The sequence below is a fragment of the Merops nubicus genome, unplaced genomic scaffold (genome assembly GCF_000691845.1).
Source record: "Merops nubicus isolate BGI_N331 unplaced genomic scaffold, ASM69184v1 scaffold33517, whole genome shotgun sequence".
Classification (NCBI taxonomy): Eukaryota; Metazoa; Chordata; class Aves; order Coraciiformes; family Meropidae; genus Merops; species Merops nubicus.
The window spans coordinates 1-14245 of record NW_008622840.1 but is presented as its reverse complement, the minus strand read 5'-3'; the positions used below and the strand labels follow the sequence as shown (position 1 = coordinate 14245).

The 14245-nt window shown below is 42.4% G+C and overlaps 1 protein-coding gene across 2 annotated transcripts; it reads right to left on the bottom strand.

Moving 5' to 3' along the window:
• Positions 1-478: 478 nt before the first annotated feature.
• Positions 479-7372, bottom strand: CNR1 (cannabinoid receptor 1 (brain)). 2 transcript variants are annotated; one of them, XM_008944929.1, is made up of 2 exons: positions 7284-7372; positions 479-2483 (listed from the first exon to the last, which is right to left on the bottom strand). In XM_008944929.1, exon 2 carries the CDS (start codon positions 2420-2422, stop codon positions 1001-1003), a length of 1422 nt encoding a protein of 473 aa, XP_008943177.1. In that variant the 5' UTR covers positions 2423-2483; positions 7284-7372; the 3' UTR covers positions 479-1000. The 2 variants fall into 2 exon arrangements, with proteins under 2 accessions (XP_008943177.1, XP_008943176.1); XM_008944928.1 differs by lacking the exon at positions 7284-7372 and having other exon boundaries at positions 775-2281; positions 2357-2422.
• Positions 7373-14245: the final 6873 nt, after the last annotated feature.

Sequence of the window (14245 nt, the reverse complement as noted above, 5' to 3'; positions counted from 1 at the left end):
CATGCTGTCTTCGGCGGTCCAGCACCAGCATGTGGCTTAAAACCAGCTGCCCATTAAAAGGAGCCAACATTTAGGACCTTCACTTCTCAGTGTTCGTATTCACGCAACGCCCAAGAACAGGGCGACAGTCTGTACAACCATAAACGTCCTTCTGTAAAAACGCCGTAGTATTTCAAAGTCTGAACCAGTGCCTTCCTCTCTTACACTCCTCCTCTATTCCTTTGTTGCTGTCACTCTCGTACATGTGTGAAAGTAAAAGGTAGTGGGGAAATAATTTTAGTAGAAGAACACAAAGCCTCTCCCTCTAAGTCCACAGAAGACCACTAAAAGTGTAAAATTTCCAAAATAGCTGATAGGAATTCTTCAAATACAGTGTTTTCAATGGGGTTTACATATCACGTTTCACATTATTTCCACGGAAGTCTACCTTATCACTTTGTTTAATCTGACAAATATCAATAACACATAATAAAACAGCATACAATTCACAGGACACGACACATTTTACAAAACCTCTAAAACTCAGCACTGCCGCTTCTGGAAAAAAAAATAAAAAACTCCTATTATTTAGAGACATGAAATACACTTCACATTGAAATGAACAGCATGATTACAAGGCTTTTTTTTTCTTATTTGATGGTATTGGTTTAGGATGCATTAGTTTTCAATTAGGTTTCACAATTTTTCCTCACACCCCCAACAGGAACCATTGCAAACCTGGAATTTTCTCTGTGCTCTTTCAGGAAACTTACTATTATTCAGTAAACACTTTTTGAGAAAAAAACTTTTGAAAATTTAGCTTGAATCCCTAATTGTAAAACCTGAAGAACTGGCTGATGGAAATGCTCTTAACACAATCATCGCTCAGCTTACAAAGACAAACCAAAAAAATATTACAGGAGGGTACAAACACGTTAAGCCACAGGTTTGGTTTTCTCTGTTGTTGGTTTGTTTTGTTTTGTTTTCTAAACTAACTCTCTTTTTTCTCGCAGTCTCTGATTTACAACGCTTCAGCAGTCGTGTCTGTGGAGACAGACATGGTAACTTTGGCAATCTTAACTGTGCTCTTAATGCAGCTCTCGGCAGCCCTGTGGACGTTGCCCGCGTTGTTGGCGTGCTTGTGCTGGCAGTCAGACTCCATGCTGTTGTCCAGGGGCTGCGCGGTTCCCTCGCAGGTGGGGAACATGCTGCGGAAGGCGTGCCGCAAGTCCTTGCTCCTCAGAGCGTAGATGATGGGATTCACTGTTGAATTCAGCAAACAGAGCATGCTACAGAAGGCAAAGACAGTCTTGATGAGCTTGTTCATTTTCCCAAAGACATCGTACACCATGATGGCGAGGAGAGGGCCCCAGCATATGATTAAAACGACTAGGATAAGGACCAAGGTTTTGGCTAACCTGATGTCCATACGAGTTTGGTCAGGCCTCGTGATCTGTACCTTACCATCCTCTGTGGACTGAATGATTATGCTTTTCTGCGTGCCCCGCTGAATCATGCGCACAGCGTGGCTGTGAGCCTTCCACAGTATGTACATGTAGGCATAGACAATGAACAGCAAGAGGACGCTGGTGACCCCAATCCAGAACATCAGGTACGTCTCGTCGATGAGAGGGAAAATGTCTGAACAAACGGAATTGAGCTTTTTGCAGTTCCAGCCCAGCAGAGGAAGAACGGCTATTACAATGGCGATGGTCCACATCACACAAAACGCTACGACAGCCTTTGGTCGGGTAACAATCCTTTTGTAAGCCAGCGGCCTGTGTATAGATATGTACCGGTCTATCGCCGTGAGGAAAAGGCTGCCCACAGAGGCGGTGAAGGAGGCTGTAACTCCACCCAGTTTGAACAAGAAGACGTTGGGGCTGTCCTTCCGGTGGAAAACATGGAAATCCACAAAACTGTAGACAAAAATCACGCTACCCAGGAGGTCGGCCACAGCCAGGCTGCCGATGAAATGGTAGGAGGGTCTACACCGGAGGCTTCGGGAGTGGAGGATGACGCACAGGACCAGGAGGTTCTCGAGGACCGTGAAGGTGCCCAGGGTGAGCGACAGCACAGCGATGGCCAGCTGCTGGCTGGGGTTCAGGATCATAAAGCACTCCATATCCATGAAGTTCTCCCCACACTGTATGTTCTCCTCATTATCCTTAAATGTGGACAGGGACTTGTTGTAAAACTCTGTGATGTTGACCTGATCTGAGGGAATAATGCTCAACAGGGGATCATCTCCTGCAGTCATTTTTTCTTGGAAAGGATCACCCCTGAAGGAAGAGAGAGGGAACTTCTGGGGATAGTACCCCAGCTTGGACGCCATGTCGCCTTTCATGTCTTCGTACTGGATATCGTTGGAGGCCACGTAAAGGAGATCTGTCGTGATTGTTCGGAAAGTTGTATCTGCGAGGCCATCTAGCACTGACTTCATAACCCCAGTCTCGTAGGCTTCAGAGAGACTTGGGGGAAGGAAAAATGCATCAGAGGAAATCCTAGAAGGGGAAAAGATCAGACTTCATTAAGATAAACAGGGAGACAAACTCCACAAATAGCTTAGATGAACTGTGTCAAACAAAATGGACCTTTCTCTGGTATTCAGTGGAGATCAATCCTTTGCCACCTGCAGGAATTGGGGTGAATCGAGCACTTGGAAATAAATCACCTGGATTTCACTAAAACTGAGCAACGCTAAGGAGTGACATGAAAAATGGGAATTGAGTTTTTCACAGGGAAGTAATTTTCATTTCTCATCAAAACCTTCCAAGCCGTTCCAGCAGAAAGATATTTTTGTCTAGATCTGTACTTAGCTTCTGATTGCAAAGCACCTCACAGACCAATATTCCTTGGCCTTGCTTAATTTAGATAATACCAAGTGCCACTGCAGGAGCAGCGCTAAACTGAATCATCACCTTCATTGCTTTTCTTTCAAAAGGAACAGAGGGTTCTGAAAACCTGACAACAAAGAGGGGACAGGGGAAGAGCCATGCAGTTTCACAGTTCTTCTTCTTCGTATGTTGTGCTCCTCTAGATAACTCTGCCCATGTAACATGCCTTGAATATGCACTGAATATTTGTTTTAGGGCCCCTTCCACTATCAGAGCGGCTGAGAGTGGTCTGGAAGTAAATAAGAGCCAGAATCATCACTTCAGTGTGCTACAGCTATCCTGCATCTGCTATGGGACCTCTTTAACAATTGCATCAGCAACAGGAGCAAACCCGAGCTTCTTCATGTTTTCAGAATGGAGGAAATTGTGACACTCAAGAAATCCCAAATGCCGCATATAGACTCGTACTGACTTAACCTGTTTACTTTACACAACTGACAATAAATGGCCAGAAAGGCCACCAGAGATTATCTGCCAAAACCCAGAGTACTGATCACCTCAACTCCTGAAGAGGAAACCTGCACAACTGGTACCACAGCTCAGTTTTCCCAAGAAAACTAAAAGAAAGAACAAGACAATCCCTCTCTACAATAATACCATTACTTAAAACCAGAAGAACTCATGAGCATTTCCAAAAGAAGCAGAGATCTTGGTTGATGAGATGTTTATACTGCACTTACACACAGCACCTGAACACTCAAGACTTTTTCCATAGTTCTTTAAAGTTCTGCATCAGATTCATCAGGTCTGGACATTGAGTGTTAAAAGAATGAACCTAGTCCTCTAGAAGACACTGCGACTCCAGTGCTGCAAATAAGGATGACTATAAATGCTTACCAGGATAGTCTAACACACAACACACACTGGCTGTGTCAGCTTTTGCAGCCATCATTTACTCAGCCAATAACAACACAATTACAAGAGAGACTGACAGACAATATTAAGGAATTGAATTCTGAGGGTGTGAGCAGTGAGGGAAGAAAACATCACTGAAGTAGACATTAAAAATGAACAGCAATAATTGCATACATAAGGTACTCTTCTTCCAGAAGGTGCTTTACAGCTGTTCCCAGTAGAATTTGCAGATGTTACACGTTGCAAAGATAACCCTGCTGACAACTGACAAATCTGCTTTGGGTGAAGTCTGGCAATGTTTGGCATTATAACACCAGTTTAAAACTGCAACTGAAGAATGTATTATTCATTTGAAAGCTACCAAAAAATATTAAATAAATTGAGTAGTTCTATAAACATGTAAAGATGGCTGTAGTACTCTCTGTTATTCCATCTTATTTCTGACAGCAGAAAGACAACCATTTTAATGATTAAAGCCACAGCCACATGTTGAGAAGATTATGTTTGAGTAGAACGTCAAAATTGTATGCAACTGAGCACTTCTGCTAGACAAACAAACAAATTGTTATGAGGTAGCTGGTCTCTGCTGGAGTCATGTTAAGTACAGGCTTCCTCAGAATAAGGTGCAAGCCACGGTGCAACCCCTACCTTTGTCTGAAATACAAATGAAAGAACACGAACTCCTGCGTGCTCTTTTGAAGGTAGCAGTGAGTTGTTTGACAATATCACTATGCATGCATAGGCTATGCTAACAACATGGTTAATGGGATCAGGAGAGGTAAGCCTTACTCTGAATTTCAATGACTTTTTTTCCCTCTGTATTTTTACGTTCAGATTATTACAGTAATTTCTACCTTATTGTCTCTGCAAAGAGTTTTCTTTGAGAGTACTTGGGAGTTCATTAGTGGTGCAGTTCAGGCTTTGGGGGATGCAGCTGACATTAATTTTGTTTTTGTTTGCTGCTGGGAATATCATAATTGGAAATTTCTAGCAGTATGTGTGCATGCACCTATTCAAGTAGCAGTTGATTTTTATTAAAGTTGCAGTAAAACAGCCATTTTCCTGATCTGGAATTGTGCTTTACTGGAATTTTGTCTATTTTAATTTAGATACTGGCTTGTCCCGGTATAAGCTAGAACACTGAAATGCACTCAAGTGATCAGTGAGGTTTTCCATGGCTGTTTAGAGAAAACAAGACGAGACCTTTGGCACTGAGGTTATCAGGAGAGTCTCAGTCAGAGTCTGAGGTCTTGCATGACTCATCATAGACTGAAAAGCCAATGGCAGAAGCAATGGTCTTGTTCTCGGTCTTTCCATTTTGTCAAGTGCATGCCAGTGCCACACAAATTTTGGCTCTGAGCTCTCCTGTCTGAACCTGGAGCGCTGAGCAGGGTCTGCCTATGAAAACAGGACACATCATGCTCCATGCAGTTGGCTTCAATGCACTGCTCAAGACACATGACCATCTTTACGTGAAATACCCTGGGTGCCTCTGTGGCTTCTCACAGCCTCCCTAGAGGACAACGGTGTCCCGCACGGATCCCTCCTCTCTGGATGGAGCTGGGGTGACAGTTGTGTGCCTCAGAGAGAGCCTCCCTGCCCTGCCATTATCCACTCTTCCATCAAAGCCCGTGAGCGTCCAAAGCTCTCAGCTTTGCCCCTTCCTTAAATGAGCTCTACTACCTCACTCATTTTAAGACAGCTTTAAAAAGAACTGAAACATTGATTATAGATGAGGAAGAACCTGCAATGATGACAATACTCAAGATTTACAGCATATTTCCAGGACTGCACACAGGAATTCATAGCGAGTAATGAACTGTGATGACAGGTAAGGACTAAAAACATAGATAAAATTTTCAAGCATCTTTTATGTTGAAGACCAAAACCAGAAAACCCATAGCTGAACACCATTTTAGACTTTTCTCCCAGCAGGCAGTGGCTGTTGATGGGCACTGACAGACAAGCTGTGCAAAGTGACTGCCACTAGATGGAGTGGCTTTTACAAATACACCGCTTAGATGTCTGCAGAGACCTGGATTTAACTTCCTCTAGACGTTTCTTCCAGCCTGCAATATCAGGGTTCAAACGTATGAGGTGTTGAACATAGCTGAAGGTCGAAGACTCAACTCTGAAAGCCTCTACCTTCAAAGTGAAAGAATCAGTGAAGAGTTGAGGGGGCAAGTCTTACTACTGCCATCCACTGTGTGGTTACAGAGCCTTAAAAGAAGCTTGGATGCTTGGTAAAATATAAAATATATAACACACAAAAGGCTGGTACCTCATCTCGGACAACAAGGAGAATTATATCACCCCTGGACTTCTTGTTGGTCCACAGGACCAGTTCACTCAGGGAACAAGAATGTGACTTCATTAAAATGCTATTACCTATTTTCTTTTCCTGCTGCTCTGGGGGAGAGGGAAGGCTGGAAAGTTTATATTGTCTAAAAATAGGGATGAATTTATTATCATTTTCAAGCCAGGATGATTGATAGAGCCATTTTAATAGCCTGAATAGAAACAGTGAATATTTGCGTTCTTCCTTGGAAAGTGATTATGAGGAATACAATGATGCTACTGATAACTGCAAAAATGTTGATGTGTTAAGAAAGGGAATCAAAACAAGAAAGGGAAATCCACAATCAAACCTTTCCAGCTTCTATTTTAGAAAATATTTTGATCTGTCGATCTGTTTCCTCTATGATAGCCACAGCTAATTAAGAACAGGCTAAAGGACAAGCAGGTATAATCGAAACACAGGTTTTGAATTCACAAAAATATGTAAATGCATTCTCCTTCCTTACACATTATAAGGCTAGCAAAGTCCTTTGGAGAAGGGCTTTGTCTTCTGTTAAGTTTGCATAGTGCCCAGCACACTGAGACTCCCACCAAACCAGCTCCCCAAAGTACCAGAACAGGAAAAACAACATCAATTTATACTTGTGTGTAGTCAGCTGAAAAAAAAGTGTGAGAGAAATGAGATCTACCATAGTAACTGCTGGCCTCCAGGAATTAGAACTGTCCTATAAAATGAAAATTTATATGGCTAATAATTACCTTATCCCATATGGCGATGAACAATGCTGCTCAGAGGACAGAACAAGGTTTCTAAGCCTTGAGAAAGAAACTTGCAGTCTGAGATATGGCACTCTAAGACTCAGTAACACCAAGCAAGGAAAAAACACATGTTGACAAGAATGTGAAAGCAATGTTACCCCTATCCTATTTCCTGTTTTACTACTCCATCTCCAACACTGTGCTACTCTGAGGCTATAAATGGCAAATACACTGTCACTCCTAATTCAGGAAAACTTCACTTCAGTGGGGATTTTCTCTGCGTGAGGGACCAGGAAGGAACACAAGCACCAGGACAGCAGCACATGAGGGATGCTATCTTCTATTACAGCAAGGGACTATCAGCTACGGGGTGAACTAGGGCATGCAAGTACTGAAACAAATTTTGTTCTTATGTAACATGATGGTATCTTTGGCAAGCTGAACCTTAATTAGCAGGAAACCACAGCTACATGGTTATTTATGTTAATAACATACCATTTGCACACTAGCAGGATAGGGGCTGGGTTGTTCTAATTTGGGGGCAATCTGCCCCTACGTGACTCCCCCCAGCATCCAGCCGCTGACAATCTGAACGACAGAAAAACAAAACAAGGGGGAAAACAGAGAGTTAATCAGTGACCGACAGTGGTTTTAAAAGAAATAACATTACTTCTTCCCTCCAAAGTGTTGCTGGTGAGATACTCGTATCAGGTTTTAGCACAGGTGACTTGCAGGCACAGAGAAAAAGAGGCTGTGCCTTACCTCCCAAATAGCCAGGGCATATGTGTGTGCCTAACACCAGAGTGGTTCAGAAGTGAGGTTAAAGTCCTGCTCCATTTGGTGAAGGTGAAGGACCTGAACTTTGCTCTGGTGTGAGCCAGGCAAGCATGCTGGCAGCCTCTGTTCTGCTGTCCGCCTCTGAAGAGCTCAACTTGCTCCAAGTTGGATTGAGATGTCCAGAAATAAAGGCACTAACTGATACTCCAGCAGTCAGGGTGCACACCTGCTAAGTGAGAGGCTTAACTTGAAGCCCTTTCTCCACATTAAGCAAATCAAGGATGATTCCCATATCCCACCCAGCCGCAGGGGAAGAGCAAGGACAGCTGCCTCATCTGCTTGTGAAAAAACACAAAGCCCCTGAGTTCACCCCAACCCCCTCAGTCTGTGAAACAGAACCCCCTACACACACACTTCCCACCAAGTCAGAGACTAGATGAAGTCCTGAAGTCACAAACCAGCAAGGGGACTGCTGGGGTCATGTTAATGGGAAACTACAGCTACCTAGGCTGCCCAGGTTTTGGGAGAAAGGAGGGAAGGCAGAGGTGACTTTCTTAAAACAACATGAATTTGGGATTTTAACATCTCTCACAGTTTATACATCTTACCTTCATTTAAAGATATAGTATTGGAAGAGGATGAAGAGGTTTGCTGAAGTATGAAAGGCTCAGACTGAAGCGAAACAGTGAGGCACGAGTGACTTTGTATTTGCCTAAAATCAGCTCCAGTTTAAGGACTCAGAACGAACAGGGAATACAAAAAGTTTGATACAATGTTATGGTATTTACATTCCAAAGAAAAGGAAAGAGAACTCACTAAGATGGTCAATTTTGAACTCTCAAACTTCTTTTTCACAAAAGGGTTTATCATGGATTTTAACATTCCAACAGAAATTGCTTCATTTCCAGCCTCTTCCAGCCATTCTCTATTGCCAAAAGGTGCAGGCTCTTATTACTACTAAGTAGAATTGACATAAATGTTAAATGCAGACAGAGAAGTCCAGCAAGGTGCAGAAGAGATGGGGGCTGAACACTCAGTCTCCTGAAAGTCCCTAGAAGAGACAGCACCTTATCATACAATGTGTAGTTGAAGGAAAAGAATTCATTTGAAAGAGCAGAGCAGGTCATAAAAGACCCAGGCTCCACCGTATGCAAATGCTAAAGATCCCCAGAAGAATGTAATGTCTAGAGAATGAAACTGGGGGAAAAATACATTTACTAGGGGAAAAAAAATACCAAAAAAAGATAACCACTCCAAGAAAACAGCTTCCACGTAACAGCCAGAGAAGAAGAAAAAAGGTCAAGAATTTATTGCAGCAGACAATATTTGTGAACTTTATTAGAAGTGTAAGGATTAGAGACAGAAAGGTAGCAAAACCATGAGGCTCCAGGGACAACTCTCGTAAACTGCACAGAGTGTACGTCTGCTTCCTCCTGCCCTCATCACCAAACTGTGGCTGTAACAAGTTTTAATCAAAGATTTTGTGAGGTAGCAAGGTGATACTGAGAGCAAAATTAAGGGATTAAGTGACTGGTGTGAAGGGGATTGGGAGGAGAGGTAACTACTGTCCTTATACAGGGAACAGGATGTCTCCAGGTGAGCTGGGAGCAAACTGGGGAATGACAAAAGTCTGACTGAGGAAGACACAAGTGGGAGGAGCCCCTAGGAGGCAGGGATGCAAATTTTAGTGAAAAATTGCCTTTGTGATCAGCTTGGGGAAAGCAGATCAGGTGAAGGAGAAAACTCATGAGAAAAAAACTTCTCTCCTCTTCTGAGCTGTGCGAACTTCAGAGACACCTCCGTAAGCTGAAGGATATAGCTAGTGGGATTTTCAGATCTCACCATAAAGAAAAACAGACTCACGGCTCTGCAGGCAATGACTTGCTCTTTTGAAAGTCCATTTCTGATCTGCATTCAAACAGCGGAGGAAGATGCAAAGGGCTCTGAGAAACCATCCTTGGTAAGGTCACAGAAAAGGATAGCGCTGTATGCACTGACATGGGACTGGGCTGGGGACCCTCAGGAGAGCTCAGCTGAGCAAATCTGGTCAGGGACATTAATAAAAAACAAATTGCTTAAGGAAAATAAAGTACAGGATATGAACCTGAGAGGTGTAAAGAAGAGAGAACACCCAGATGGAACCACTGAGTGGCCCATACAGGGGATAAACACATCAAAAGGGGAAAAGGGAAGAGCAATTTACAGACAGTGAGAGAAAGTCAGCACACAGAGGTCAGCAATACATTGCAAAGCAACATCCCTTCCACCTCAGTCCTCAGGAGTCTACTTCTCCAGAAAAACGTTATTAGGCCATCAAGTATTGGCAGTACTTAGCGCTAGAACAGAAAGGCTTTTGGCAAATGTGATGTCCCACGCCATCAGCATTAGTGAAGAACAAAAATATGCGCTCCAACTAAAAAATGTAAAACATTCTTTCATTTCTGGAGCTGTCTGGCCTTTCATAAAATTTAAATAAGCTCAGATAACTCTCTTCATAGCTACATTCAGAAGATAATGATATTCAAATCTACTGCCTTCACATACACAACTTGTGAAATTATTTGCCAGCATATTAAGCCACTACACCAGATTGCTTGGCAATGGTGCATGTCTTCAAAATATGCAGATGCTTTTCTTGTTTAAAAAAAGGAGAGAAGGAGAGGAGAAGTGAGAAAGAATTGAGAGTAGAATCTCATACCCAAGTAGCCAGAACAACAAATTGTGGATAGACTCCAACCAGCATTACACCACATTTGAAAAAATAGTTAAAAGACACTAAGTGATGAGTTATGACTTTTTATTTCTGTGTGTGTGTGTGTACTTCTATGCATAAAATTACAAATAGACATACACAAACACATATGTATGCCTAGAGGAACAACTAAAGTCTCACAAACGCTGCAGTAGTGTTTGTCATGCGTAAACTCAAATTCCCCATGCCAGAGGACGAGCAGACAGGCTAGAAGTGTAGGTGTAAAAAATAAAGGCAAGATAACTGATGAGTATCTTGTTGAATTCTCTTAAACACAGTCTTCCTGGGGAAAAGCAAGACTCTAAAATAAATACATCTATCACTGAGATCTTATAAAAATTATTTTGCATGTATATATACACACAGTTGCCTATCTACACACTCCAGACCTATGCCACCTGATTTTCCAGGTACATGCATAGTCTGGACTCCTAAAACAGAGGCAGAACTGACTAAAACCAGTGACTTCTGAGAGCATGTTTCTCATATTCACCACAATGGGAAGGTGGGATCCTCCCAAGCCCCTAAGCACAAACTTTGAAAGGTTTCTGAAAATGCCTAAGTATCAAAATGACTCCAGTGAGGGCTGAAAGAGAACTGACAGTATTGCCTACAGACCTGCTGCTGCTTAGTACTGTGTAGTGAGTAAACATGCCTTACTTACGAATATACAACTGCCATAAAACAGGTTAACACAGGATGAGGTACTATTTGATGCCACCTGCCCTTGATCTACACAAACAAGACAACATCTGAAACTTAAAACACCCGGTTGACCAACAGTCCAGCCAAAGTATAAGGAGTGACATTACACTAACATGCACTGTTGTGAAATATCTGTTTTCTCTGTAACTTGGATGTGAGTAGCTTGATCAAAAAAGGACGCTCCTGCTGAGGAGAGGCAGAACCAGGCTTGGTGTGTGCATCACCATAATGCCCCTGCATGAGGCACAAATGGCAGAATAAAATGTGCTCCAACCTTATGTTGCAAACCCAATCATTTTTCATAGGCAACAACGGCACCTTCGGGAAAAAGGAAAAAAAAAAAAAGTTCTTTCTAACGAGAAATTGATTTATAAGTCATTATAACCATTTCAAAAGGACAGGTTGTGGCTGGTTTCGGCGATCATTAACAAAGCCATGCACTTTCAAAGAGCCTGAGTTCTGGGGGGGAAATTCTCATCCCACTGACAGCGATCCGATGTGCACTTTTTGCAGCAGCACAATGTCAGTCTAGCAATGGAGATGTAAAGAGCAGTACTGAGAAGACAGGTTGTCACGTTTTTAACTTTGCATTAATAACAAATGCTGTTGCTGTCTATTCTGGCACATTTGCAAGCTTGCTTTTAAGTACAATGGGCTGGCATGCATTTCCACTATACATAGGAAAACAAGAGCAGCCTTGTTATGATTAAAAGGGTCTATTTCCCTCTGCCTTCTGTCTTCTGTGTCCATCTGCACAGCTGCTTTGAACTTGGCCAAATCCCAGTGTTAGGGTTGCCTGCAATGCATATTTTAAATCAGCAGCAGCCTGTGTGAATTTGCTGCTAGAGAAGAGAAAAATCTTCAAATTCTCACTTAAATGGTGATGAGTGGTTTTGCAGAGTAGTCATCATTTTACATACCCAAAACTATTTGCGAAATAGCAGCGAAATATATCTAAAATAATCTACTGTTTCAGGAGGTGCTCCAGAGAAAAGTCAATATAGACATCTGCCAAGAAATGAAGAACAACCACCATCGAGAAAAATTAATTCCTCAAATGTGGTAGCCGATGGCATAACTAGAGAAAGGTCAAAAAGTTTGCATTGGAGAAGTTACAGTAATTTCTCTTAAAACATGTAGAAGTAGAGAAACTGGGTGAGCAGAAGACAGTGCATGAGACCTGGCAGAACCAGGAATGGCAATATATTTGTAAAATTCTTGGGCAATACTAAGTGAGATACAGATTTGAGTTCTCTCTTGCCTCTTAATCTCCTCCCCCACCTCTACTCAGTAGAAAAAAAAGACATCCTAGCTCTCCCACTCAAGATCCTAACACTTTCAGCACCAAAATTCCTAGTGAGATGACAGTCAGCAAGCATTTTGGGACAGCCCCATTAAAGGCTGAAAGTCAGAAATTACTTTAAAAAAAAAAAAAGGTAATTTCTAAACTTCCCCTGCCCAATCAGAAACCTGTGAACAAAGAAAGAAAGGCTTGCACTGGCTAAGACCTGCCATTCCTTCAGCAAAGTATGAAAGCTCTAATGGGGTCAGTCCTTTATGCCACTGAGCTAACATAATTCACCAAAGAAGAACAACCAGGACCAAAGGCACCCATCAACCCATCCTCACAATATTATAACCTGTTTCCACCTTCACCCTGAGTTCTATAGGTATTTTGATTTGATTACTGTGGACTTAGGTGTTTTAAATGGTCCAGGAGGTAAATTCACAGCAAACAGTTGATTTCCTTACCTAGCCAACTTTTTCCCCACCCTGGAAACAGACATCTGCTGGCTCTGTCAAACAATTATTGCTTTTATCAGTTCCACTTTAAAATGTTTTTTATTCAAACAGTTCTGCCACTCACTCATTCCAAAGACCAACAGAAAATAAAGCAAAGCTGTTCCTGGTTGCTACAAAACTAATTTTAACCTCAAGCAAACCAGGGTGAATTCCACGTTTATCTTCTAAACCGTTTAAAGATGCTACGTTCATTTCTTTTATGGCCGATTTAAACTCTGCCTGCATAGTATATAATGCTTTTATAGTCACAAGGCTTTTTTTCTTTCTTGAGAAGGGAAAACCCGTGCTGGCAGTTGATATGAGGTGTAATCTAAAAAGAACTAAGCGCACTCAAGCAATTTTTGCAACGTTGCACATTTTGTTGTTAAATACCCTGTTAAATATCACTCTGATCCTTTGCATGATCTTGGTATATGTGAACAGCAATGCCACCCCCAGCAGGGAATGCCTTATTCCTTTAAGAAAAGGTGAACAATAACAATGAAAGCAAGACGATACATCTACAAAAAAAACCCCAAAACACCATAACTACACCTTTATCCAGTTTAAAAAGCCACACTACGTTGTTTTTATTTTTTAAAAAAAAACAAACTTGCAGATACTCCAGAAGGAGTATTTTGCTATGTGCCCCTACATTATAAATGAACCTTTATCTTCTGAAAGAAGAAAACATCTGCCGAAACTGTTAAATCATCATTTTACTGTCACACAGAAAACAACACTGATCATAATGTTAGAGAAAGAAGGAAAACTACAGACTTTATCTTCTGACACCATTTTACTTAATCAAACTGAAATCACAGTAACGATCTCTCTCCTACCAAAGGCTTGGTACATACCTCATCCAGGGGTGTTCTCAATGGAGATTTGCAGGCGTCTTTGAGACAAAAAGATGCCCGTTTAAAATAAGCCCATCTGCTTACTCACAATTATTTCTCAACAGCTGAAGATTTCACAAGACAAACACTGTGTGAAGTTTAAAAAGCTCACACTTTATCGGCTGGTTTTTCCCCCACACCCCCGAATTTCAGACAAAAACAACCCAACCAACCAGAAACCCTACTGGGATAATCTGAAGATGCTGGATGCCTAAATGACATCTTTTAGCGGAACATCATGCGCACAAAATCACGATCCGCCTTTTTTTGCGGTTACGGCTTCAACGGCAGAGTTTTGGGAGGAAAAGTGCCCGGGAAAACCGGGCTGAATGCTCAAATCCGCTGTAAATCACCGGTGGGTTCGGACTAGAGAAGAAACCTCCGATGTCAGATAAGGTCCTGTGGGAACCCGGGAGGCTGCCGGCCCCGCGCACAGAAGAATGGACGCGCGTCAACCCCCACGCTAGCAGGAGCTCCCCGCACCTCCGCCGGCTCCCACCGGCACCACCCGGGCACCCCGTGTCCTCCGGCCGGCTTGCGGG